Below are 27,588 nucleotides of genomic sequence, written 5' to 3'. Positions count from 1 at the left end.
TTAATTGGAAAATAAGGTTTTTGGGATATATTAACTATTCTAGGTTTAACTCTTTAGGAATTGTTATCATTTTGCTTTTATATCATCTATTCTTCTTCCAAGAAAACTATTTCTTAGAATAACATGCTTGCAAAACTTAACTAGCAAACAAAAAAGTGATGTGATTGTTACATATCAATAATCTTTGCAAACAATTGAGAAGATGTTTTCTCTTAATTTTTCTTGGGGAATAAACTGGTTCAATATAATTTTGAAACATTTAGTTGTAACTATTTTGTTGCTTTTCTGTCTACTACATTTTATATTTATTGTATATATTGTTTTCTCATTACTTCCTTTTGAATCAGTTCTGTTACATTGTTTCTTATAGCATAGAAATATACTGTTAGATTCGTGCAATTTTGTAACATTCCCTAATCATTGAAAATTACTTTCAGTTTTTTCTTACCACAAAAAGTGCTGTTGTATATGGGCCTTTATTTTTATCACTCATCTTCTTATGTATATACCTGGCACAGTACTCTCTGGGTCAAAAGTACTTAAATGTTTTAATCACTTTCTTTGCATTATTCCAAATTCTTATTTAGAATGATAAGACAATTCCTTTCATATCTTTACCAGCCATCCGTCATTATCCCCATCTTTCCACAACTCTTCTAAGTTAGGCTATTAATTTTGGTTGTTGTCATCCTTATAAATAGTTATAAAATGAATTCTCTTGAGTGTTCCCTTAGTGATTTGGAACATTCTTTTTGGTTGTTAATAGTTTGCAATTCTTTTGAGAATTCTTTGCATCCTTTGTTCATATATTTATTGGGGAGTGACTTTATTATGTCACAAAGATTTTTCCCTCAGTTGATTCCTTCTTAAGTGTCGACCTTTTCTCTCCCTCATTTTAAGTATTTTGAACATTTCCCAATAAACAATACAGTAGAGAGATGTTCGTGATTGTACAGATTTTTTGGGGTGAGAAGAGATCAGTTGGAGTGACTTGCACTGGGTCACACAGCTAGTTAGTGCCTCTAGGCTTCTCCTGCCTCTAGGCTAGTCCTCTATCCTCTGTATTACTTAGCAACCCCCTACAAATCTCATATTATATACTGCTTGCTCTCCTTTTAAAGTATATAATTAATTCAACATGTTACTTACAAAATTGTCTTTAGGATTGAAATAACTTTTGCCAAGTAAATCTTGAATCTATATTTTTCAAGAAATGCTCCCTCTTCAGTCCTTTATAGTCTACAATTAGAGTTTACGTTTATCTTCTAAAGTCATTTAGTATTATTTTCCTTCACATTATTGTAATGGTCTTGTTTTCCTAGTTTTCCCTATTTTTATAAAAAATCTTGCCATGTTGCTCTAATTTCATTTAATTCAACACTTTTACAGTGCAATAATATAGTTATATTCATAGACCTCATTTTGTTCAGCCATTCCCTATATTCCTTCCAGTTCTCTAATACTATCCATATTTCTGGAAATCTCTCTAATGTATTTTAATCTTCTTGGTACTAGTAGTAGTACCAGTAGTACTAGCAGTATCATAGGATCAAAGGATATTTTTGTACTTTGGAGTGAATTTTCCCATGCAATTCCAAATTGTTTTCCAGAATAATTGGATAAATTTACAAGACCACTATTGGTGCATTAGTGTATCTTTCTTCTCATACCCCTCCAACAAGAACCATGTCTGTCTTTTTTGCCTATCTGATGAATATGAAATGAAGCTTTAATTCTTTTATTTATCTGCATTTCCCTCAAAGTGATTTGGAGCAATCATTTATATGGTTGTGGTTATTGTAACATTTCTTTGGCCATGTGTCTATCTATATTCTTTAAAAATTTGGTTTTGCAGAATTATAGATTTAGAAATAAAAAATACCTCAGAGGTTATTTAGTCCAATCTTTTCATTTTATAAATAAGAACATTAAAAACCAGGGGAATTAAGTGATTTATTGCAGATGGGATTTTAACGTAGGTTTTCTAGCTCTAGATCCTGGGGCACAAGGGGAATTTTTCTTGTTCTACCATTTATATCCAATATGTGTTTTATATGACTTTTCCATATTGCTATAGTCTAATGTTTGAATCTTAATGATTTATAATTTCCTTGCTACCCTCTTCTCTACCCCACACACCCTCTTTTAAAAAATTTTATTTATTTAAAACTTAAATAGGAAAAGAAAACAGCCATATGAATAGCAGAACACAAGAGGATTAAAACTATAAAGCGATATGTTTATATTTTTAAAAAACTTATATAGTAAATATTACACATTGTGTTCAGAGCTGTCCATTTTTTCTTTGTTTCCTTCTAGGGTATTTTTTTGGTTTGTTCTTTCTCATATACTTTTTACTTTGTTCTCTTCCTCTCCCTTCCTTCCTCTCCTCCCCTCCCCACCAAGAAAATTACAATTAAGCATGGATACACACAGATATCTATAACAATATGTACATTTGTATAATACATTTTTTAAATACATACTATTCTTGTTTTTCTGAAGGTGAAAAATATCTTCCTTCATAAGGGCAAGTCTTTCCACATTTCCCCCCAACTTATCATTTCCTGTACTACAGCAATATTCCAACCTTAAAATAAGTAGTTATTTTAAATAGTATAAAACAGTATGGGCTAATATGAGTGACATATAATATAGTTTCTCTACTTTTTTTTTGTTTAAATCTATTTTAGCTTTAACTTTTCTTGCTATCATGATTACTAACCCTGATTTTTCAAATTTAATAAATTCCACTCTTCCTCTTTATTATTATATTTGTATGTATCTTTTTTCACCCTCATTTTTAAGACTAATTGAATCTTTGATATGAATTTGAAGGTTCCTTTGTAATTTTTAGAATAAAGCAAATTTTCTATGTACCCAGTAAAATATCTGAAATATTCAGAAAATTGCTATATTTTATAAATTGACATAAGATAATTAAGTAACTGTATCTGAGATTATAAAATTATTTAGATGATCTCTTCATTCTGTACTTCACTTTCAATATTTAAATGTGGTCTGAAATAGTAAAAGGTGAGAAAGAGAGACACAATATTTTAATTGTTTTTTTTTCCTAAAAGCAAATGAAATTACATATTACTCATTTATCACCCAGAGTGAGTAAATTTGTAGCAGTTTCACTATTACTATTTTAAACATTTATCATTTCTATTATTTGGGTTTTTTTACTCACTCATTCTTTAGAATGTTATTACTTAGTTTTCATTTAGGTCTGTATCACATGCTCCTGGTTCCTTTATTCATTATGATTTTTGTTTCCTTGTAGTCTTAAAAGACTACCTCTGAGAAGGGAATAATTTCATACTATTAATTCTGTTATATGTCAGTATCTTTAAAAGTTAACCATTGTGACATGGCTTTTTAATCTGTTTAATATAGTCAGTTTTTCATTGTTGAGGTTATGATGCCTTTGACAGTAATGTAGGTTACCAAGGTTAAAAGACCCCACTTTAACAACTGCTCTTGAATCTTTCTCCAAAAATATTAATTCTCAATAGAGGCAGTCAAATTCAGAAGACTGTGTTTTGTGACTATACCTCAGAAGATCTGTTGATCTTGTTTGTGTTTTTTTGCTTATCCTTTATTCCTCTTCAATCTTTGATTTGTTTCTTCTGATCATTCCCAAATCGCCAGTTACTTCCTTATAATTATTGGGTTTTCTTTATAATTGTAAAAATGAATTTTATGAAGAAAACATTTTGTTTTGTTTGAAAACATTATTTTAAAAGAGGCTCTTTCATTAGAGTCAAGAAACTGGAAACTGAGTGGATGCCCATCAGTTGGAGAATGGTTTGAAAAGTTATGGTATATGAATGTTATGGAATATTATTGTTCTATAAAAAACAATCAGGAGGATGATTTTAGAGAGGCTTGGAGAGACAAGCAGAACCAAATCATTGTATATGGCAACATCAATGTTATATGACCATGAATTCTGATGAACGTGACTCTTTCCAACAAAAGAGATGATTGATGCTAGTTCCAATGATCTTGTGATGAAGTTATCCAGTTGCACCCAGAGAAGGAGGACTGTAGGAACTGAATGTGGATCACAACATGGCATTTTCCCTCTGTTTGATGCTGTGGACTTGCATTTTGTTTTCTTACTCATTTTTTTTTCCTTTTTGATCTGATCTTTCTTATGCAACCAAAGAATTGTATAAATATATTAGAGGGGTTAAAGATACAAAAAAAGGTGGAGTCTCTAATTTTGCGGAGCTAGTTTTTTTTAACACTAATTACCTATAGTGTACAGCTCTCCTAAAAGTGTTAGTGGTAAGGGCCTTATCTCATCCTCTTTTATATGTCACCTCTCAACAATCTTTTAAAGTAGATGCTATATTATCATCCCCATTGTACAAACAGGATAACTGAACTAGCCCAGGATTATTTAGCTAATAAGCATTTGAAGTGGGATTTTTGGTCAAGTCTAACAATTTCTATCATATAGCTACCTCAGTTCCCTATGTCTGGGTAGTTGCTTCATATCACTGTCCAGGTCAGGCCCTGCTCTTCATAAATTGTACCTTCATGTTCTGTTCTTACTTTTTTGCCATTCCAAAAGGATAAGGAAAACTTGAAAGCCTCTCAGCTACCTTTCTTCTAGAGTCTTGCCTCTCATTATCTGGGCTGCCCTTTCCCTCTATCTAAGAAAAGTTTTCTCTCTCATACCATACAATTGCTTTAAAATGAGAATTGAAAGGCAGTTGTGGTTTAGAATTTTCCTTGATGTCAACGAAATCTTGGATTCCAATTTTGCCTTAGTGCCCAAATAGTTCTGTAAAACTAAATTGTAAAGCAGGTACCATTCTACATTGGTAAAGAGTTTCTTCAGCCAGAATTCCTGTACTAATAAAGTCATGATCTATTTATCCTTCCCTCCATGCAATGAAGAAACAAAGATTTTCCCTTTAAAGTAGAATATTAATTCATTGTTTCAAAAAGATCCTCACTTTCCAACTTTATGTTCTTATCTAACTTGAGCCACATGAAAACAGAGATTTCATTTCATCTGCTTTTATTACTTTCTACTATTTGGTCAACTTGGATATTAAGTATTCTGTTGAATTCTTAATTCTTTGAAAGGGGTAATTAAAATTTTTCCCTTTTTATGGAGAGTGGATTTTTTTTTAATGTTGAGGCTTTAACATTGTTTTAAGAATACTATCTATCGTTTTCTACTCTTCAGAATATCATTCCAAATTTTCTTTTTAATTTCTAGATTGATCTTCCATGGACCTCGTAATCTTTTTCTATTCTGTTTGGTTTTCCATAGAGTGTTTTCCATAGAGTATTTTCCTTATTGCCTACAAAAATTTTTCTTTAGTGTTATGGTTTTGACATTTGACTAATACGTTATTTGGTAAAATTGGGGTCTTTTTCCTGTCCTGTGGGTTTATACAATCTATACATTTGCCGTCTACTTTTTATATAATTGCTTGTTTTTCTTTTCATGAATTTTTTTCTAAAAGTTTTACAATTTCTTGTTCTTATTTTGTAAGAACTTTGTTTTTCCTTATTGATGCTCTATTTTTCTTTCAACTTTTACGTTTTTGCATTCTGATTCTTTTTTTCTTTTTAAATAATTTACTTTAGTGAAAAATGTTGTGTTTTCTTCTTAACTTTTAGCTTCTGCTTATATTTTTTCACTGATTACTTTCTGAACCATTTTGGAAAGCTTTATTTGACATTACCTTCACGTCATATCAAAGACTCTTTCAGGATTTTTTTCTATTGCCTTCAGATTTCCCACAGGGACTTTTAATTTAGATTCGTTTTTTGTTTTTGTCCGTGAAGATGACTTTTTATTTAAATTTTTTATATACTGTCTTCTTGTTCAACTTGAATTTGCCTTTATCAGTCACTCCACTGATTTTTAGATCATGTGTATCATGAACTGTGCTTTACTTAATCACCTGAAGATTGTGCTCTTTCCTATTACTTGTTCTTTGTGGAATCACAGAGTGCACCAGACTTTTGCTCTTTAAAGTTTGTGAAATACTGATTACTTTGTTATTTCAGCAGTCTCAGAGGCCACAAATGTTGGATTTCTTCTCTACTTTTCCCATTCCTAGTCTTCTAGGTTTGTTTCATGCTTTCTAAGATTTAATTTTTTTCACATTGATCCAAGAAGAGTAGGAGCTGGGGAATCTGGGGTAGATGGATTCTACTTTTACTTAATGAATTCTTTTGATCTGCTGCTGTTTTTTTTAATAGCTGTAAACATCCTTGTACTTTTGGCTCCTCCCTCCTCATTTTACTTCACCTTGGCCTCCATATTCCTATGTAAATATATCCTGTGCCACAGGGCTGCTTTGCTTTCTGAAATTCAGACTACCCTATGCCAATGAATCAGTAGGCTATGGGAGGAGGGAAAAGGCCAGAGCAGCAGAATGGACTAGGGCTCAATTCATAAAAGGGACATCAGTGCCTAACATTGTTGACTTCAACAGACTACCATGTTGGGAGCTAGCCAGGGGGAAGACTGTAGAAGAGCTGGAGCAGCAAAATAGAAATGCCAGGAATACTATATGTTTTTTTTTCTGTTTCAATTATCCTGAATTTTTCTCAAAATTTAAAAAATACTTTTTTCATTTATGGATTAAAGAACGCATTTCCATAACGAAGTCAACAAAACAGACGATTATAAAACAGATGATTATACATGAAACTGCAAATTTACTCAATAACTTGTCATTTCTTTCAAATATACAACAAAGTTAATATGTAAATTTTGTTTTTGTTCTCTTCCCCCCTTTTTGCCCTAGAGATGGCTATTATTAGTCACAAATAAGTATATGTATGTAAAATTATTCTCAGCATAGTTCTTTTATCAATTATTTCTCTGGGTGCATTATTCCTCATATTTAGCTTGCTCTAGTGTATTTGCTTTGTATTTGAGATAGAAGACTTTTAAGCTTTCTTTGCGTTTGGTCTTAACTATCTTCCTAAGATTCCTCCCTTTCTCTTCCTGTTTGACACTGTCAAATTATGTGGGACTGTCAAAATTATGATCATATTCATAATTACTGGAAGAAAATTTTAATAGTAGCTATGCTGATAAATTATGTTATATCTTTTAGTCTAATAGGAGTGAAAAGAATCAATAAATAACCTAGGATTTTTTAATGATCAGAAAAATCAGTTCTTGGATTTAGCCAACTTTATTTGGTGTTTAGTTTCACCTTTATTTTTCACTTCTGAAGATTGATTTCAGAACTCTGAACTGAAATACTCAATTCTGAACTGCCTTATTTTTCTAGGCATCTCCAGGTGATCTTTTTCCTGTGCCTTCTTTGCCAAATGGTAACTCCAAGCCCCCAAAGCATCAAGTCAAGCTTGAAAAGTAAGAATTTGAGTAGTTTGGGATTTTTAAGTTAGTCTCAAAAAGTGCACCTAAATCCTGTGGATTTTTGTGTACTAATTTGTGGTGGTGTTTTTTTTCTCCCTTTCAGACAAGTTGCTGCTTTTCACCTGAAGGAAGCCAAAAAGTTAAAGCACAAGGCAGAGTCAATGGTGAGTGTTCTCTTGCCTCTCTTCTGATCATATTTCCCCTCTGTTTTTAAGGGTTCAGCGTCTTTTAGTATTTTTAATCCCAAGTTCTTATGAAAATTATAACAGGTTCCTTTAGACTAGCCTTACATGAGCATTTGTGGAAAGTACAGATTTTAGAACTAAAATTACTGACAAATTTTTATTCCCTTGTTGATTTTTTAAAAATGTGCACATATTTTCTTTCGTTTTATATATATATCTCAGCATCTCCAAAATTTCATTACTCTGTGATGTATAAGAGGATATAGTTTCTGGGTAATTAATCCTTTTGGTAATCATGGTAGCATGTAATTAATAAAGACACAAATACCTAATAACCTCATGGAATCCACACAATGCTTTTATAATCTTGGAAGAGTGAGTTTACCTGAGAGTACCAACATCTAATGAAAGAGAATAATATTCATTCTATAATATTCATAATGAGAGGTGGACCTATTCTAATAAGGGGGTGAGGAAAAATGCCTTTGATTGTGTCCTTTACTTCCAAATCATCTCTTGCTTTAGGCAATCTAGACAAAGGTTCTGTCATTTCCCTGGACTTCTCTGTGTAGAACACAATGGACTGGAATTCACCATAAATTCTTTGTTAAGTTTTCTATTTGAGGAAGCAACAACTCCACCTAGATTGAGATAGTTTTAAGTGAGGCAAATTTTGGGGAAACATCAGGGATTACTCCAGTAATTTGTCATTTAATAATCATTTAAATTCAAATGTCTGGAATACTCAGAGTACAAATTCAAATTACTGTGCAAACTGGATCATTACTATACCAACTCCAGTCTAAAGAATATAAATCCAATTCAATTCAACAGGTATCTGTTATATACGATATACATGACACAATATAGGAGACTTCACATTCTGAACCACAGTGGATCTAGGCTTATAAGTCATTTCCATCCTAAAAGCTAGAATTAGTTTCCTGAAGCAGTTTTATTGTAGGAGTGATTTTGGTTACTGTAATGAGCACTGGGAATACCAAAAAAAAAAAAAAAAAAAAAAAGCCTCTTTCACACTTAAAAAAAGCTACCTTTCAAATAGCTCAAAATCTAATGGGTAAGACTATATATAAACTATCTACAAATCAGGAAAAATTGGAAATAATCAACAGAGTGAAGGCATAGATAAAAGAGTATTAGAGAAGATTTTTGTTTAAGGTAGAATTTGAAGTGATACTTAAGGGAAGCCAGGAAGTTAAGATGTGAAGTAAGAAAAATTCAGCCGTGAGTATAATTAATCAGTATGGAGTCAAAATGGTATACAGTTTCTGGTAAGAAGGCATGAAGGGCAGTAATGTGCAAATAAGGAGATTGGAATATATAAGAGTGATCCAGTTTTCTTTTCTTTCTTTCTTTTTTTTTTTTTTTTTTTTGATTCACTCATTTTTCATTTGTGTCCAACTCTTCTTACTCCATTTGAGGCAGAAATACTAGAGTAGTTTGCTATTTTCTTTTCCATCTTCTTTTACAAGTGAGGAAAATTGAGGCAGATTGGGTCCAGGGTTACACAGCTATTAAAAGTGGCTAGATTTGAATTCAGGAAGATGGGTCTTTCTAACTCTCGAGCTTAGTAACACTCTATCTATGACCTAGGATTTAAAAAACAAATACAGAATTTTATATTTGATCCTGGAGGTAATAAGGAGCTATTTATTTCTTCAATAAGGAGATGACATGGTCAGATCTATGCTTTAGGAAAGATCATTTTGAAAGGTGAATAGAGACAAATAGCCTGGAGTGGAGGAGACAAACCAGCAGGTTATAACAATGGCATAAGGTGATGAAGGCCGTATTAAGGGGGTCAGTGTTGGAAGTCAAGAGTTGTTACAAAAGTATAAACATCAAGACTTCATTATTGGTTAGATTGGGATGGGGGCGGGGGGGGGGGGGAAGGTGAGGAAGGTGAGGGAATGAAAAGCCATGGTTGTGAATTTGGATTACTGGAATATTCCAATGACTGCCTAGTACCCTTGACGGTTATAGGGAAGCTAGCAAGTGGAGAAGATTTTTGGGAAAAGATAAATAAGTTCAGTTTTGGACTTGTTGAATTTAACGTTAAACTGGATATTAAGTTTGAGATGTCTGTTTATCAATAAGAGATTTGAGACAGGAGGTCAGAAGAATAATGAAGGATGAACAGATCTGAAAATCATTTGCATAATGATGATAATTGAATCCATGGGATCTAGGGTAAGATTACCAAATGAAATATAAATAATGTGAGAAGAGCAGAGGGTCCAGGACAAAGTTTAGGGGACATTCTCACTTTGGAAATTCCTTTTAAGGAGACTCAAATGGGAGTGGTCAGTATCATAAAAATCCAAGAATTATGTAAGTTTAAAGGAAAAAGGGGTGATCAGCAATCCCAAAGACTACAGAGAGATCAAGAAAAATTAGAAATAGGGGGAGGGTTAGATTTGGGATTTAAAAGATAATATTGAAAGTTTTGATGAGAGCATTTTCAGTTTAATGATAAAATTGAAAGATAGGTTTTAGAGTTGAGAGTGAAAAGTTAGAGAGGCAATGATTTGTAGATGAATTTTTTTTAAGATGAATCCTTTAGTCCCAATAGGGAACACAATGGTAGCAAAAGTGGATAACTCAACAGAGAGTTTAAGTATGTATGAGGATGGTTGCTGAAGAAAATTTAGTGGTGTGAGAAGTTCACCTTGGCGATGAGAATGGCCACCTTACGTGAAACAAAGGTAAAGACAGAGATTGGAAGAAGGCATCTGAGTGATAAGGAAAATAAAAGAAAATTTAATTTTCCAATGTAACATGAGCCACAGCTCTCAGATGAGAAAAAGTGGAATGAAGGAGGGATAGAGGAAGTGGGACGAGAAATGAAAAGTTACGAAAAAGCCATTATAGTGAGTGGGATTGAATTGTTGACAGTTATGTAAAGGGCTTGCTTTGCTTCAGTGAAGTTTGAGATTGAGATTATATATAACATTAAAGAATTATTATGGTGATAGTGAAGTTCAAGACAAACCCTGAAGAGGAGAATAAGCTCCAAAGAATCATAAAGCTTAAGCAAAAATTCAATTAAGAATTCTAGAAAGAGTTAAAATTAAAAGATTTAAAATGTGTTTATATGAGAGCACTAGAGGAAAACATTTTGAAAAAAATGAGAGCTATGGAATAAAGAATTTGAAAGGTAATTTTACAGTTAGACAGAAGCTATATACAAATCCTTGCCCATGCAACACCTTGAAAATCAGAATGGACCTCTTCAAAAATCCAATGACCACATAAGATAATAAAAATATTAAAGCAAAGTGAAACGCTGAAAAAATAGAAGAAAAATACATGATTTCTAAGTAAAAGCACAAGTAACATTGAAAACAGATGCAAGAGAAATTTTAGGAAGCATTGGACTAACTGAATATTATGCCTGGGGGAAAAATGAGCTTAGATACCTGTTTTAGGAAATCTTGAAAGAAAATTATCCAGAATTTTTGTAACTTGAAGGCATAGTAGAAATAGTGATCCAAAATGAATTCCTAAATGAAATTCCAAAATGAATTTAGAGTTTCTAGGTCAAAGAAGTACTGCAATGAGCCAGAAAGAAAAAACTGAGAAGCACAATCGAGATCACACATGATTTAGCAACCTCTTTTCCAAAATATTAAATCTTGAAATATCTGCCATCTGGCAGAATAAATAGACAATGAAAACTTAATTTATTCAGCACAACTATGTATAATGCTTTAGGGGAATAATGGATTTTTAATGAAATCAATTTGCAAACCTTTCTATTGAAAAGACCAGAAGTAGAAACTTTGAAGTTCAAACACAGGAATTCAGAGAAACATAAAAATATAAAACATGAATGAACAACAATAATTGTATAAAAAAAGAAATAAACTGCTTACATTTTAATATTGGGGGGGGGGATGCATTATCCCTCTGAGCCCTGTAATTATTTGGGGTCATAGAGGAAATCTAATTAGACAAGGACTAGGAATTATGCTCTTGATGATTTTAAGAGAAGAGTTGGCTAGTTAGCAAAAGAGGAATATGAGAAAGGAAGATTAGGGAAAATTGTTTCACAGAAGCAAGGTGCCCTAGTACATTGGTATAAACAAGAATAAAGTTGGGGGAGGGGGGAGTGACTTATACTTGAACCTCACTCATCTGAATTAGTCAAAGGATAGAAGAATGCACACAAACACATTTGGGCTTAGAAATACATTTTATTCAACATGAAAAAGGAAGGGAAAAGGAGAAGTAAGATGGGGTAATCATAAGGAGGGTAGAATAAAGGAAGAATTAATCCTAAGCAAAACAAATTCTATAAAGATACACAGAAATGTTGATATCTTTTTTTTGAAGTGGCAAAGAATGGGGAACTTTGAAATATCTTTTAGTCTAAAAATGATAGAATACTATTGCATTATTAAAATGAAGGGGATCCTTTTAGAAAATCTTGGGAGGACTTGTGTGTACTGATGAAAGTTTGTAATAATGACTACAATATCATAAAGATAAAGAACTTCGAAAGAATTACAAATTCTAATCATCATAATGACCAAATGTGATTCCAGAGAACAAATAGTGAAATATATTAATCATCTCCTCCTGATAAAGAAGTGAAAGATTCAGAATACAGAATAAGACTTTTTTTTTGTACAATTCAAATGCAGAAAATTTATTTCAATTTTGTGTATGCTTCCTTTTTTAGTTGTGTGAATGTGTTTGTGTTTTTCTGATAGTGAGATTCATCTGACGCTCCCATCTTCTTCCATGTTTGTATGTTCCTTTTCCTTTCACGTATCTCAAATATGACATTCCACCTTCTTTTTCCTACTGTCTCAACTAAAATTTTAAACTAAAACTTTCTGAACTAAATTGTTCCTTTATCCTCTCTTAACACCCTCAGAACAAAACTAGTTTACCCTGGGCCCTCTGTTTTGATTTTAATTCTCTCAGTAGGCTTTGAAGACAATAAAGTCTTTTTTTGAAAGGACCCCTGTTCTTTTTTTCCCCCTTATTAGAACTATTAGCACTATATTTTTCATACCCCTCTTCAAATGTTCAAATAAATTTACTTTTCGAGTTTTTTTTTTTTTCGCGTTTTCTCTGAACTTTTTTTTTTTTTTTTGCATTTCACAGATCTTATTCTGTTTTGATTTTTTTCACTAGAAATTCCTCTTCTATTAAAAAAAATACTTTTTTTTCCTCTATAGAATTATTCTTAAATTTGCAGAATTATAAGACTATCATTTACTTTTTGGAAGACTGTATTCCATACTTTTCTCTTTCTTAGAACAAAAAGTAATAGCTCTAGGTCCCTTACTACTGGAAGTACTTTTTTTTGAATTCTTGTGGGTTTTTTTTTTTTTTCTTTACTGTGGAAGTTTTAGGTCTTGACTTTCACATTCTTTGGGATTTTCCTTTTGTCTTTCCCCTTCTCCCCAAGGAGTTAGGTAGTATGTTTCTGTCATTACCTTGCCCTCTGGTTCTAATAGATCTTGGCATTTTTTATTTATGAGTGATTTGTGATAAATTTCATTTAGGAATCCCTTTTTTTTTAATCATGACTTTTTGAGTGCTTAATGATTGAGATTCTTAATCATTAACATTCCTCTGAGTTGGAACTCTTTTTTTTTTTTTTAAGTTGGTATGGTCAGAATTTTACATGAACACAACTAGTTTCTAATAATTTCTAAGAGAATATGATAACAGATTTCTGTAGTAGAATTTTAGTTTTTTTTACCCCTCAAGATTTTTTTTGAAACATTTAAATATGAAAAATACAGATGGATTTCTCCCTAATTGTTATTCTGCCCTCTAGATCCTTTATCTCTTTATCATAATGTATGTAGCATGATTCAGTAACTGGAATTGTGGTTGAACAGTACAGTGATATGAATTCAGCATGATAGCATTCTGTCACATTTATATATTATAGCTTATTCATTAATTTCTTACTCTATGGATACCTCCTCAAGTTCTACCTTAAATAAAAGTTAAAAATATTTTTATACATATTTAATTTTTTAATACTAATCTCTTTCTTAATCTTACTTCCCTCTAATTCCTCTTCCCAATTTTTTCTTTTTGAAGCAAACATATTTCTGTATCCAACTGTGTGTATATGTTCTTTTGACCAGTTAAAATGATAATGAGATTCAAGTGTCATCCACTCCCCTCAAATCCTCCTCATTTGTATGGATGTTTACTTTTACACGCTGAGTCTGTGAGATAATTTCCCATTAACTTCATTTCTCTTCATCTCGGTATAGCCCTCTTTTTCTTAAGATTAGCAACATTTGACAGAACTACTCCTAGACTTTGTTTAATTGGACTTCTTATGACTTCTGATGATGTCATTCACATCATCTAATCTAGGGGACATGTATCATCTCCACATATTTGATTGTAGGAATTTATCTTTGTTCATTCATGTTTACTTTTTTTTGTGCTTTTCTTCCTTTCTATGTTTGAACTTCAAAGTTTCTACACAGCTCTCTTCATAAGGAAATTCTCTAGTTTATTAATAGTCTCCATGTCCCCTTATAACATCATACTCAGTTTTAGTGGGCAAGCCTTCTTGACCTTTAAATCCCTATCCTTTTCCGTCTGATATATTCTGAGTTTTAAGTTCTTTAAAGTAGAGGCTGCTAAATTATGTGTGATTGTGACTCCTCATTATTCTGAAATTCTTTTTTATGACTACTTGTACTACATTTTCTATAACTTGGAAGCTTGGAATTCAGGTAATGATTTTTCTGAGTTTTCACTTTAGGATTTCTTTCAGGAGATGACTAATAGAGTCTTTCTACCTCCACTCTGTGCCCTCATTTTGATGATTGCTCCTTTCTAACATGAAAGTTTGGATGTGTTTTTCCACACTTCATCCACATTGTTTTTCCCATGATATTCTAGATCTTTTGTTTTCCAAATAAATTTGTTATTATTTTATCAAGTTGTGTAAAGTTTCCCCTTGATCATTTCATTGACATAGCATTAAAAGTCAATCTCTTTTCAGCCTAACAATGATTATGTTGTTTTTTGTTTTCCCTACAGTCAGACAAGGTTGGAAAAGCATTTAAGTACTTGGATGCTGTCCTGTCCTTTATTGAATGTGGAATTGCTTTAGAGTCTGAAAATCCAACATCCAAGTCAGTTTACTCCATGTTTTCAGACACTGTAGATTTCATTAAGTAAGTATAGTGACTTTGGCACATTCTTCCCCTCCTCTTCCTTATGTTTACTTTAACATATTTCTATTGAAATTTCTATTACAGTGGTAGTTCAAGATAATACTTTGGAATGAACTTGGAATAGACTTGGAATGAAAAATTCCATCCATTTACTAAAAGAGAACTATGGGGCCTGAATGTGGATTGAAGCATAGTATTTCCTTTCTTATGGTTTTTTTTTCCTTTTTGGTCTGATTTTTCTTGTATAACTTGACAAATATGGAAATGTATTTTTAAAAATTGCATATATTTAACCTATGTCAGACTTAAAGTCTTACAAAAATGAATTGAAAAATATCTTTATACCTAATTTGGAAAAATAAAATACTATTGAAATGTTTTTAAGAAGAAAAAATAAAAGAATTTTCTATTAGAACATGACTTTCCCTGGAACTTTAGTTTAAGAATCTTTTACATAATACCTGAACTTAAGTACTCAAGGAAAGGAAATACCACCAATATATGCAAAAAGTAATGGATAGTTTGGACAATGGATAGTTTGTGAAAGCTGCCTCTTACCATGAGTTCACCAAGTCTAGTTTTCTTCATTCCTTTCTTAGTTCTAATTCTAAGGTCTACTTTTTATTATCTGTTTTTTCACCTTTCTGAAGGGAAATTCTATAATACAGGAATTCTTGAACATTGGATTGAATTACTATCTCAAGCAGTCATAGTCAAAGTGACATACATCCTCATTCAGATTTTTGAATGACTTAAACCATTAGTGTTTCCATCAAACAACACTTATTAAGCACCTAAGAGTGTGAAGACTTTAATATATATAAAAGTGGCATAGACTGCCATATTGTATTAGCTGTACTATTATGATTTAAAATATTTTATGTATGCTGGCAAAAAAACTGAATTTCATAACATTTTAAAGTTTTTTATTCATCAAAATAGTGTCTAGATACTTTGGAAACACAATACATCTGTGCCTTGTAAGAAAACTCTTAAGCAATTTATTTACATGTACATATATAAAAAATGATGGTGCTTGGGATATACCTGCTTTATTTGATCTTTTTCCTCCAGGGAGCTCACAGGCATCAAGTTGGTATAGTGGCTAGAGCATTATACTTATAATCAGGAAGGCCTGAGTACAAATCCCTAGCCTAAAAAATACTTCCTAATAAATACTTAATTAAGTGTATGGCCCTCAATAAGATATATAACCTGTTTGCCTGAGTTTTCTCATTAAAAGTAGCTATCTTGCTGCATTGTTGTAATGATCAAATGAAATAATACTTGTTGCTTAGCACAGTGTCTGGCATATAGTAGGCACTATATGAATGCTTATTTCTTTTCCCTTCTTTCTCTCCGCTCCACCTCTGTACCCTTTCTTCTCCTCCCTCCTCCCTCCCCTCCCCCCAATCCCTGCCCATCTTTCCTCAGAGCCTCAAATTTGGAGATCTTGGTTTTACCTTTATCAAAAGCTGGGTCAATATTTGACTCCATGGATCATCATTTTTGTTGCTTTTCCTTCAACCTGCCTTCAGTGTTTGGCTCCAGGAAAATTTAATATGATGAGATTTTGTTTGATTTTCCTAACTCACTGGGTATGTTTCTCTGCTTCTTTACAGATTCATACTGTCATTAAAATCCTTTCCAGATTCCCCACCATCTACACAGGAAAAAATTTTCATTGTTTTATGGTGTGTACCTTTTTCACTCCATGTATTGCTTAGAATTTATTTTTGCATCATCTGAAGACCTATTATATGAAGAAAATTTTTCAAAATTTTAATTAAGGGTTTTAAAATTTTTTCTTCAAAATATAGTGTATTATAAAGAGAAGTATTAGTATGATGAATTAATCTGAAAGGGGTAAATCAAATTAAATGCTTAAACATTAAAATGCTTTTGGGACATGGTCAAATTTTATAAACTGATTGATAGCCAAATGATTTATACTTAGCGTTTAATAATTTGTAATATGTTCAATGAATATTCCCTCTATATTTTTATAAAACTCATTAGATACATATTTAAATATTTGCTATTTCAATAAATTTTCCTTTTTTGTGATATCCCTAGGAGACCAATATGTGTATATACATTTTTTTCTCTAAGATATGTTTCCTCTCTAGTATTTTATTTACCAAATTATACATATATATTTTTATTATTTTATAAGTGACCATTTATCTTGATCTTGCATTCTGTGGCCTTGATTTATTTTTAAATTTCATTAGTCAGCTCATTTCTATTTTCTTTTTATATGTAGCATGCGTTGTCAGTCCATTCTTTACATGGCAATGTTTCGTTGTAAGAAAGACACTGCAATAAAGTATTCTCGGACCCTTAATGAACATTTTAAGGTATATTGCAACTTATCTTTCTCTTCTTCTTTTTGACATTTTTTCCCCCAATACTAGGAGATCTAAATTTAATAGAGTTTGGTGATAATGCTTGGAGGTCATAAACTTCCCCTTCTTTATTGCAGAGTTCATTCAGAGCGGCACAGGCAGCTTCTTCAGGTGTCTCAAGGTAATTGCAAATCTCATTAAAATCTCTAAAACTGATCTTTACATTTACTACCTGGTCACACATTTTATACATATAAACATAAGTATCTAGCCTTAACTTTTACTTTTTAATTTAAAAAGTCATCAGATTCAGTTCATACTTATCTGTTCCTTGAACTTAAGTCATTATTTCCTTTATAAAATTCATGGTTTCATAAAAAATGTTCAGGACATTACATTGAATTTCATAGTTGGAAGGAATCAGATAGATATGGATTATATACAGATATACATAATATATCTCTAGATTAACCTCTATTTTAATATAGATATTTTATACATTTGATATAGATATGTTGGATTATAACAGATTTAGATCATATACCTGTATGTAATCTATAACTGCATATCATTAATATAGACTAATATCAGATATAAAACTTATATCTATATGTACTTATGTCTAAGTGTGTGTGTGTGTGTGTGTGTGTGTAGTTAATTCCTTTTATTTTTTATTTTTGATTAAAAAAAAAAATGAAATTCAGTGGTTCAAGATCTTACCCATGGTTCCTAGCTGCTTATTAGGACCTGAGCTATGATAATAATGTAGCTCTGACTTCGAGCTCTGTTTTCACTTTTTTAACAATAACTTTCCCTGATTCTAACATTTTGTCCTAAGGATGAAACTACTGATCAAAAAAGGAAGTAGCTTGTTCTGCCTTGTATTTGTGAGACTATTTTTTTTTTATCTAATTTATAAGAGTCCTTGAGAGAAAGTGCTACTAAATCTAAAGTCAGGGACAAAACTTTTGCAGGGTTCAATCCTCTAGTTTCATCCTCGAAATGGAAATTGTAGATCTCCAAATATTTTGCACTTCAGCTCTGGAGAGTTGTCTCTGCTCCTTAATTGGTTAAGTGACTTGCCCATTGCCACACAAATAGTAATATGGTATCAGAGGTGAAACCTGTCTCTAAGAGGCTGACTTCCTAACCACTCAACCATGTCACCTGCCAAAGACCTTATCCATTTGGAACATTTTTCCATGACGGTAGATAGCCATTATTATGCAAAGTACCCTTGCATCTTTACATCCACTTACCTCCAGAAGATTGCTTCTTTATAGGGAAGAAAATGATCTTTTTTTTGTATTGGAAGCAAGAGACTTTTTGGTTTGTTTTTGTTTTTTTTTTCCCTTAGAACAAGGGCAGCTTTTAAAATTTATTTTAATATATTATAATATAACATGGTATTTACTATGTTTCCATCTACTCGCTATTTTGATTGTTTACTCAATGCCAGAAAATCCAGATGTGCTTTTCTGAATTTATAAGCTGATCACCTAAATATGTAACAAGATTCTTTCTCTTTTTTGCCAGAAATATAAGCACACCGTCACCTCTGTCTCCTATGCCTTCTCCTGCAAGCTCTGGAGTTTCCCAGCCAGGATCAGGTGCTGGAAGTGCAGGGAATGGTGGCGTCAGCTCAACTGTCAGCACCCCCGTTGTAATTCAAAATATGACCTCTTCCTATGTCACCATCACTTCCCATATCCTTAATGCGTATGATCTTTGGGAACAAGCAGATATCTTAGCAAGGAAGAATACAGGTGAGAGAGAGAATGTGTATATATCTGTTCATTTTTCTGCATTACAAAAAGGGGAAGAAGGACATATTAAAACAGGGACTATTAATCAGATTGCTGAATTTCTTTTGTCTTCCTTTTTTATCCTGACAGAACTGCTTAAAGAGCATCTTCATTTCTTGGCCCCAGGTCCTATTCAGCAAAATGAGTAAATGCTAGAATAGGATTCCTCTTCACAAATACCAAAATGAGAGCTTTTTTCTATAACTTTTATTTTCTTTATCAGGTTGATAAAGCAGAGGCTTTTATCATCTGCTGAGTCCAACTTGTGGACTTGTAGTATGTGTCCATAGGGAGAAAGGTAGCATATATTAGGGTTAGTTACCATTCTGGCATTTTGACATAGCTGGAGGGAACATATTTAGTTATCCATTTGATGTCTTTTTGATCACTCACTTGCAGTTCATTTCACTCTTAGTAAATTAAGTATATGAATTTGTGTTTATATATACTGTTTTAGGTTTGTTTGTCTTTTTAGATGAGTAGAAACTTTCACTATGGCAAGGGCCATGATTTGGAATGTGGAACAAAGGTTTCCTTAGTCTATATAACTTAGAATTAAATCCAGTTTGTGGGCTGTGGATAGTCTGTTCACAGACAGTAGGATAGACCCCCACTTATCCTCCTTTTATTACTATCTGTTACTTATTTATTATTTTATTTATTTATTACTATTATCTTCTTGCATTCTGTTCAATGCCTACTGAGAATCATGCATGTTCTGAGTAGCTCAGTGGTGATGGTTTGAGATTCCTGTTTTCTATCTTTAACATATTTCTGGAACCCTAACTTCATTTCTCCTTTTTCTTGTTTTCTTCCCCTCTTAACAGAATTTTTTACAGAGCTTAGTGCGAGTGTCTGTGCCCTGGTTTTGAATAGCAGTCTGATGGAGCTGGTCCTCTACATCAGACAGGCCTTAAAGCAGCTACGGCAGATGGCAAAACCGCTCTAGCCAGTGGTTAGAGTGGCTCAATGCCTTGTTGCACTTTGGAAACCTCAGAAAGAGTGGCCCTCGGCTTTATTGGGACCCCAGCTCAAGAGTGGAATGAACTCCAGTGGGAATGTGACCTTGCTTCCAAATCCTGAAACTGTGCCTACATCTTTGGGCAAGGACTGTGTGAGTCTACACTAGAGAAGAGAGAGATGAAGAAGCTGCAGAGTTGGTGATTTTCTTTCCCAAAGGACAGAAGTGCAATGTATAGCCTGAAAAGTTGGTTGTGTGTCAGTGGTCTGTAAACATTTCTCTGGCTTTATAACAAGCAAGATAAAAATTATAATTTGATAATAAGAAAAGGTAATTCCAACTTTGAAACTAGATACATCTCATCTCAAAATCTTCCACAGTCCATTCTTACTAGTAACACAAAGAATTCTTCCCTTGATTTTTTTTTTAAGAATGAATTTTGGTATAATGTTTGAAATGTTTTATGTCCCTTTCTTTATTTTTCAATTTTATTTATTTTTTTAATTGTGAAGAGGAAAGGGGAGTATTTGTTTCAGCCGCCATACATTGAAACAGAAGTTGTGAAGGATTCTAAGGTATCATTCTGTCTACCCTGTGAAGTAAGACTTTGATGAAATCTAGTATTTAATTCATACAATTTGAGATATGATCTTCTATACTGTAAGTTAATTTCTTAAACAATACTACTTTGGTTTTCTTTTACTTAGGGACAGACATAGAGAGAATTATTCTGAGTCCAGAGCTGTGGAGAAGAAAAGAGACAGAATTTATGGAGGCATTCTAATAAGAGTAACTATATTCTGCATTTCCTGCCTTAATGAAAAGGGAACCAGCCTTTATTTCTATTAAGCTTAGTATAAGGCTCATGGGTTTTTGTTATTTTTTTTCAACTAAAGGTAAAATATGAGGGATTAAACTATAAGACACCCAGAAACTCAAAACTCAAAGAAAACTGAAATCTGTTTTTTTTTTTTTTTTTAAATTATAGTGGCATTGTTTTATTTTGGTCACAGGTTATTTTATTTGCAAGATTCTATCACAATGAACTGTTCTTTCTGGAGGAAATTAATTTCAAATCTCTTGGGGGCAAATTCTGTTTCTTGTCATTCCAAGAGATATGAAAGCATTGCAGTGATGATTTTTACTTGTTAATAAATTTTCCAGCACATCTTGGTTCCAAAGCTCTTGAGTAAACCAGACTTGATTATATTAATATAAAATTATACTTTTCCTCCTAAATTCATTGCCCTAATGATGCACAGTTTTTCATTTTTAAAACCTTCAAATGGGAGAACTTGGGCAAAGACCTTGTATTGCTGAACAAACATATCTGTTGTACCAAAACAGATTTTTCTATGAACTAGAGAATTTAAACACTATTTTGACTATAATGTATTTAAAAGCCAATTATCCTTTTTTGTTGACTTTCTAATACAAACATTTTCCTACCCATACTTGCCCTGGAATCATTCCATTCATTCCATATGAATTTTTGCAATTTCTTACTTATTTGAAGTTAAATTAATGAGACCCAAAAATGTCAACTGATAGTAAAAATCTTCCTGGATAATTGATTGTATAGGCTGCAAATGTTACAAATGAGAAAGGACAAATTTCTATATGTGAACATAATCCTTTAAACTGCCTTTATTCCGTTCTTCCTCATATTTTCTTGGGTAAAAGTTTGTGGAATTTAAAAAGTCCAGAGCAAAGACTAGAAAAGCATGTCAGGCTATCCCAGCACTAGGAATATGAGTTCTTAGTCCTGAGGCAAAGCTTAGTTTTGATCCTTCTAAAAATACATCATCAAAACTAGTTCTAAATAAGCAATAATTGTCAGGTTGCAGTTTTATGGCATTATGTGTATTCACCATTTTGGAGGTAGAGTAAAGAGTAGCAGCACATCTTGGGATCATTTAGCCACATATACCCTCTATTCAGGTAGCAGAGGAGAAAAAGACAACTTTAGGATGTTGAGTTTTGTTCTTCATTGTTATGTTCTGATCTATGCACGTCAAGTTGGTGTATGAGCTCTTTATGAGGTCAAGTCCATATAGACTACTTCACAGGCGATGAAAGAGCTTTTATTTTATTTTTTCTTTTTCAGTGGCCTTGCACTTTCTGGGGATGGGGGGGGTGGGGTGTTTTATGTTGAAAATTCATTTATTCTTTATAAGGTTGATCGATTTACATAGTTTTATGTGCACAGTTTGTGAGCAATGTATGATTCAGGTTCTTACTGCAATACATACTGCACCTATGAGAGAATTACTCGTGGATCCCTTTTTATATATTATATAAAATGTGCTGAGTCTTGTTAATTAATATTCACAAAGTCTTTTGCTGTTACAATTGTATATAGGAATTTAAAGGATGTTTTAAAAATCAGATGCACTTTTTTCATTGCATGCTTCAAATCCCGAAGGCAAAATTTATACTTAAGCAGACAATTAAAAGACTAGTTTATAAAAGTAAACCTTTCAATTATGTGATATTCTGATACACAGTAAGAAGCAAGCAGTACACGCTTGACAGTGAGATAAATTGCATTTTCCAAGAGAAAAAGAAAAAGCAACATAAAATCTTCTTTTGGTACTATAGTTTTTGCTGGATGTCTCTTTATTTTTGTTTTTCTTTTTGTAGGAAGAGGAGGAATATTTTACTTAGAAAAGGAGCCTTCAGTTTTTCTGCCCTTCTGGAGACAATTTAAAATGTGAATGAATTTGATATTTTAACGTAAGAACTCTGTTTAATAAAACCCACTTTATAAAGTATATACTCAGTTCTATTGAAAAGATGATAGCCAGAGAGAGTGAAAGAGAGAAGAGAGAGAGAGAGAGAGAGAGAGAGAGAGAGTGTGTGTGTGTGTGTGTACAAACTAGAAATAGACAAGAGAGGGCACACAGAGGTAACTGAGATATTGAGATATGTTTTGGCAATCATTAGGTTGGGGGTTTGGTTTTTTCCCATACCATTCAACCTGGAAAATATTTGATTTTAGGAATAGAAGGACTTTAATTTTAACACTACTCATCTAGATCCTCTAGGGCAAAAATGTCAAACTCACATCTTGAACCTGATTAAGATATAATTAAGAAGTTTATCAAAAATAAATTTAAAATATAGTTCAACATAGAAAATATTAATTTGTGATTTTTTGGTTCAGTTAGTGATTGGGAGAGATGTTTCTCTTTGAGTTTGACATCATTGCTCTAAGGTATTTAGTAATTGTATATAGATTTCCTATTCACCAATACGGGTTTAGTATTATGATTAAATGTAAACTTTTAAAAGAATGAATTAATTCATTTCTTTCCCCTTATAGTCCCCAAAAAAGAGTGAAGAAAGGTTATATTTTTGACAGCTAAGGCTATGTGTCAGGGGAAAAGTGGGTCCAATGAAATTGGCCTGAGTTTTAAAATGAAGGGTTTTCTTCATAAAGGTTTTGTTTTGTTTTTGTATTTGTCTTTTTCTTTCTGAGAATTTTCCCCACTCAGTGGATATATTTATTGAGCCTTTATTGACCAAACTTAATTTTAAAATACTATATTATTTATTTAGAGTTTGTTTGCTTTGAATCTTTCCTTTTTGTAGCTCTAGATGATAATAAATATGATGATTGAAATATTAGGTTAAGGAGAATAAATATAAAGCTTAATGTGTGTTTTCACTTTCCCCCTCCTTGTCTTCCAACGTACACTTTCTCCTCTTCACCGTTCTTTGTTCCAGACACTACATGACCCCATTGGTCATTGAAGTTTGTCTTAATAATCTAATACTTCCAATAGCCACTTCCACTTCAGATTAGCAAAATCTAGAGTCTTGTAAGAGTTGGTGTTGCTTTTTTTAATCATTAATTTTCTCATTGGGAAATAAAATCATCTGAAAAAGAATTGTGTTATAATTATATAATTAATTGTGTTATGATTTGGATGGTGGTAGAAGGCTCAATTTCAGTGGAAGTACTTCCTCCTCCAAGTAATTTTTTCCCCTTTCTCTTTAACATGCTACCTCCTTTTACTCTTCCCATTATTGTCATTAAGTGGAAATAGGGCTATTCCCCTTGCCCCCAAATGTGTTTTTTTTATTTGTTTTGGAGGTGTGAGGTGGGTGGAATGGGATTGGGAGATTTAGGGTTCATCTCCAAAAACTTCGTGTGGTATTTTTGGTCACCATGCCATAAATACATAGACCAGTATGGAAGTACTTTCTCTTTGAGCAGTTTTGTACACTGGCTGGCAATATCTTTAATTCCTCTTTATATCCTCGCTTTTCAAAAAAATGTATTCTTACAATATTGGTGGTTTCCTATATTCTTCTTGGTCTCCATAGGGAATTCTGCCCCATCATGAGTTGTCAGCTGATAAATTAGTTATATTGAGAAATGTCTATACAAGGGGACTTGGAGAATGAAAAGTATGGTTTGGTTCCCTTCTTGGTGAGTATGGGAAATAAGACTGAAAACAACTAATAATTTAGCCACATTTGTTAGTTTTAGGCCCTTTATTATGAGGCCAGATGGTGGCTTTTCTAAAGAAATGAAATTTATTTTGCTTAAAAGTTAACTTTTAAGTGATTTACACAGGCAGTATTAACTTTGCCAATTGTCCAAGACATCAAAATGTATTGATTAAAAAAAAAAAAATTACTGCACATCCTCTTCAAATTAAGTACCCTATTATCCATTTTTATCTTTATTTTTTTAGAATTTTTGAATGTGATCATGTTTTGGGTATTTGAAGCAAGTTTTGCCTTTTTATTTATTATCATTATGTCATATTTTTTGGCGCCTTTATTTGTAATCTTTGTGATAAATCAAATCTTGGTATTATTCATCTGAAGAGGTTTATTTTTAAATGTATAAATTTCCATTTGATGAATGGGGAATCACTGGTCTCGAAATAATCTACATTTTCATTTAATCTTTATTGTCAAATAAAGTGTCAGCAATATTATTCAGCAGTAGTGATTTTTGTATGTAGACTTTGTATTTATATAGTGATTTCAAGGGGAAGATGTGCAAAAAAAAATTAACATAAATAAATGTACTTTATTTTCTTTAGTGATGAGATTGCCTTCTAGAACTTCTCTGTTCATACTATTTAGCTGCCATATATTGTCCTGCAAAGGGACATACCAGAACTGTGAGGAAATTTTAGTTTTTCTTTTATGGAAGAAAAAGTTTGTGGAAGATAATTCCAAAGATGGCATGTCATAGATCTTTTGCTCATAATTGCAGTTTTCAAAATTTTTGAATTTATTTGTTATTTTTAAATTCTTTTCTTTTTACAAGAGGATTGTTATAAAATAAAGTATTTAGAAAAAATTCTGGATTTTGGTCCCTCTGGTGTTATTTCTTTCTTGCTTGCTTGCTTGCTTTTTTTTTTTTTTTGTCTTCAGATCTTTTCATGTGCAGTATTTTGTTATCTCTTCATCAAAGTCCTACTTCAATGGTTCATCATAGAGACTGAATGTATCTCTACCACTTGCACTCCAAGGCAAGTTAGGTTAGTTTTACCAAGCTAAACTGACTTCAGGTGTGATCCTAGAAGTTGACTATAATATGTTTTATTTGAGAACCAGTTCTGAGTAGTATAATTCAAACGTTGTGGACATTTTTGGGGGGAGGGGAGAACAAAGGGAGTGTTTTGTGTTTCAAAGCAAATTCAAATGAAATATTTGCCTTTGAAGAATGCTAATGTTGTGCCCCAGTTCCCTTTGATGTCCTGACCTAGTTTCCCTAACTCTACCTCAGGTTATAACCTTTCCCTCTTAATGTTTGATGAGATAAAGGTCTACCTCAGTTGTTCTGTCCCAAAATCCCAGGCTATAATCATTCCCTCTTAAATGGTAGATGTCATTAGAATATCAGTAACCTCTCCAGAACCTCCCTCCATTATTTCATCCTAGGTGCCTCCCCCTATTAGGTTATCCCCATCCAGGTACCTCTCCTATTATGTCATTGTTCTTGTTATCCTATAAAATCAATGCTAGATTCTTTGAGATGATAGTCTCCAGCCTTGGGACCAAGATCCATTTGGTCCCAGTGTTGGTCCCAGTGTATCTCTCCATTTAATAAACTATTAAATTGGTCTTTAAGCTCTATCTTGCTCAGTTTCTCCGGCATTACACTATAAGAAGTTGGAGACTGTGTATGGGACCTTATTTCAAGTGTGAACTGATATTCACTGACATATTTTATCTAGGGCTAAATGTCAGAGATGTATAGCAACATTCCATCAAATTAAAAATAAATAGATGTATAGGAACTTAATGATCATATGGAAGAATACTTCAAATCACTAACAAGAGAAATGCTTATTAAAATCACTTTCACCTCATATCTAACCTGTTGACATAAATTGGGTTTATTGACTGAAAAATCTTCACAGAGGGTGGGACCATAGACCTTAACTAATCTCCATCAGAGCCTTTTCCCTTCATGAACTAGGGATCAATTTTATTAATTCTTCAGTTTCTCTCTGTCCACCACACCCACCATTCAGGATCTCACCTGACAACCAAAAAATAAAAAGATTTACCTGAATTGACGCAAAGTGAAGTAAGCAGAACCAGGAAAGAATCAGGATCCTGAGGGAGAGAAAAAGGGATCCCACTCCTTATATGGGAGGAATTGGGGGGGTGGGGCTAAAGTTTCAAAATCCAGCTCAAAAGGCGAGAGTCCAGGGGATCTATAGGAAGGGGACCGAATTGAATAAACATTGCCAGACATAAATCCAGATCTTGATAAGTGACTCTTCTTGGGACAGAGACCTAGGCTTGTGAATCATGAATTATAACCTACATTTGAGAAAGTTAAGGTGCTTTGGGACCCAGCTCCAAAGGGAATCACCATCAGATGGGCACAATGTGAGCAGTACAGAAACTGGAAACTGAGTAAATGCCCATCAATTGGAGAATGGCTGAATAAATTATGGTATATGAATATTATGGAATGTTATTTGGTAAGAAATGACCAACAGGATGATTTCAGAGAGGCCTGGAGAGACCTACATGAACTGATGCTAAAAGAAATGAGCAGAACCAGGAGATCATTATACCCTTCAACAATATATATGATGATCAATTCTGATGGACGTGGCCATCTTCAGCAATGAGATGAACCAAATCAGTTCCAATGAAGCAGTAATGAACTGAACCAGCTACTAGCGAAAGAACTCTGGGAGATCCTAAGAACCCCTATATTTTTGTCCACCTGCATTTTTTATTTCCTTCACAGGTCAATTGTACAATATTTCAGAGTCCGATTCTTTTTTGTACAGCAAAATAACTGTTTGGACATGCATACTTATTTTGTATTTAATTTATACTTTAACATATATTGGTCATCCTGCCATCTAGGGGAGGGGGTGGGGGGAAGGAGGGGAAAAATTGGAACGAAAGGTTTGACAGTTGTCAATGCTGTAAAAATACCCATGCATATAACTTGTAAATAAAAAGCTATTAAAAATTTAAAAATAAAAGGCCAATTCTCTGAAAAAAAAATTTTTTTTTTGGTTTAAAAAAAAATGTTTGCAATAGGGGAAAATTGGGAGGAGGAAGTGGAATGGAGAGACTGAAATTTCCAAAGATCTCAGAAGAAAGAAAACACAAAGAATCTGAATATAAGCAAATAACTCAGTAGTGAAAAACATTAATCCCAGGAAGGAATTTGGCCTCCAGAATCCAGTAAATGAGTCCAAGTATCTGTGGAGAAATGTTTC

The 27,588-nt window shown here is 32.7% G+C and overlaps 1 protein-coding gene across 3 annotated transcripts in view; it reads left to right on the top strand.

Moving 5' to 3' along the window:
- The window catches only part of AFF1 (ALF transcription elongation factor 1), a 144,486-nt gene extending 119,553 nt beyond the window's left edge, over window positions 1-24,933 (top strand). For all 3 annotated transcript variants that reach the window (XM_051966288.1, XM_051966286.1, XM_051966289.1), the window contains 8 exons: window positions 7,287-7,369; window positions 7,479-7,539; window positions 14,614-14,750; window positions 16,373-16,444; window positions 17,017-17,110; window positions 17,236-17,279; window positions 18,635-18,864; window positions 19,731-24,933. In XM_051966288.1, coding sequence (XP_051822248.1) covers window positions 7,287-7,369; window positions 7,479-7,539; window positions 14,614-14,750; window positions 16,373-16,444; window positions 17,017-17,110; window positions 17,236-17,279; window positions 18,635-18,864; window positions 19,731-19,852 — 843 coding nt within the window. In that variant the 3' untranslated portion in view covers window positions 19,853-24,933. The remainder of the gene's footprint in view (window positions 1-7,286; window positions 7,370-7,478; window positions 7,540-14,613; window positions 14,751-16,372; window positions 16,445-17,016; window positions 17,111-17,235; window positions 17,280-18,634; window positions 18,865-19,730) is intronic.
- The last annotated feature ends 2,655 nt before the right edge of the window (window positions 24,934-27,588 follow it).

The sequence above is a fragment of the Antechinus flavipes genome, chromosome 6 (assembly GCF_016432865.1).
Source record: "Antechinus flavipes isolate AdamAnt ecotype Samford, QLD, Australia chromosome 6, AdamAnt_v2, whole genome shotgun sequence".
Classification (NCBI taxonomy): domain Eukaryota; kingdom Metazoa; phylum Chordata; class Mammalia; order Dasyuromorphia; family Dasyuridae; genus Antechinus; species Antechinus flavipes.
This window is presented reverse-complemented; position numbering and strand designations above follow the sequence as displayed.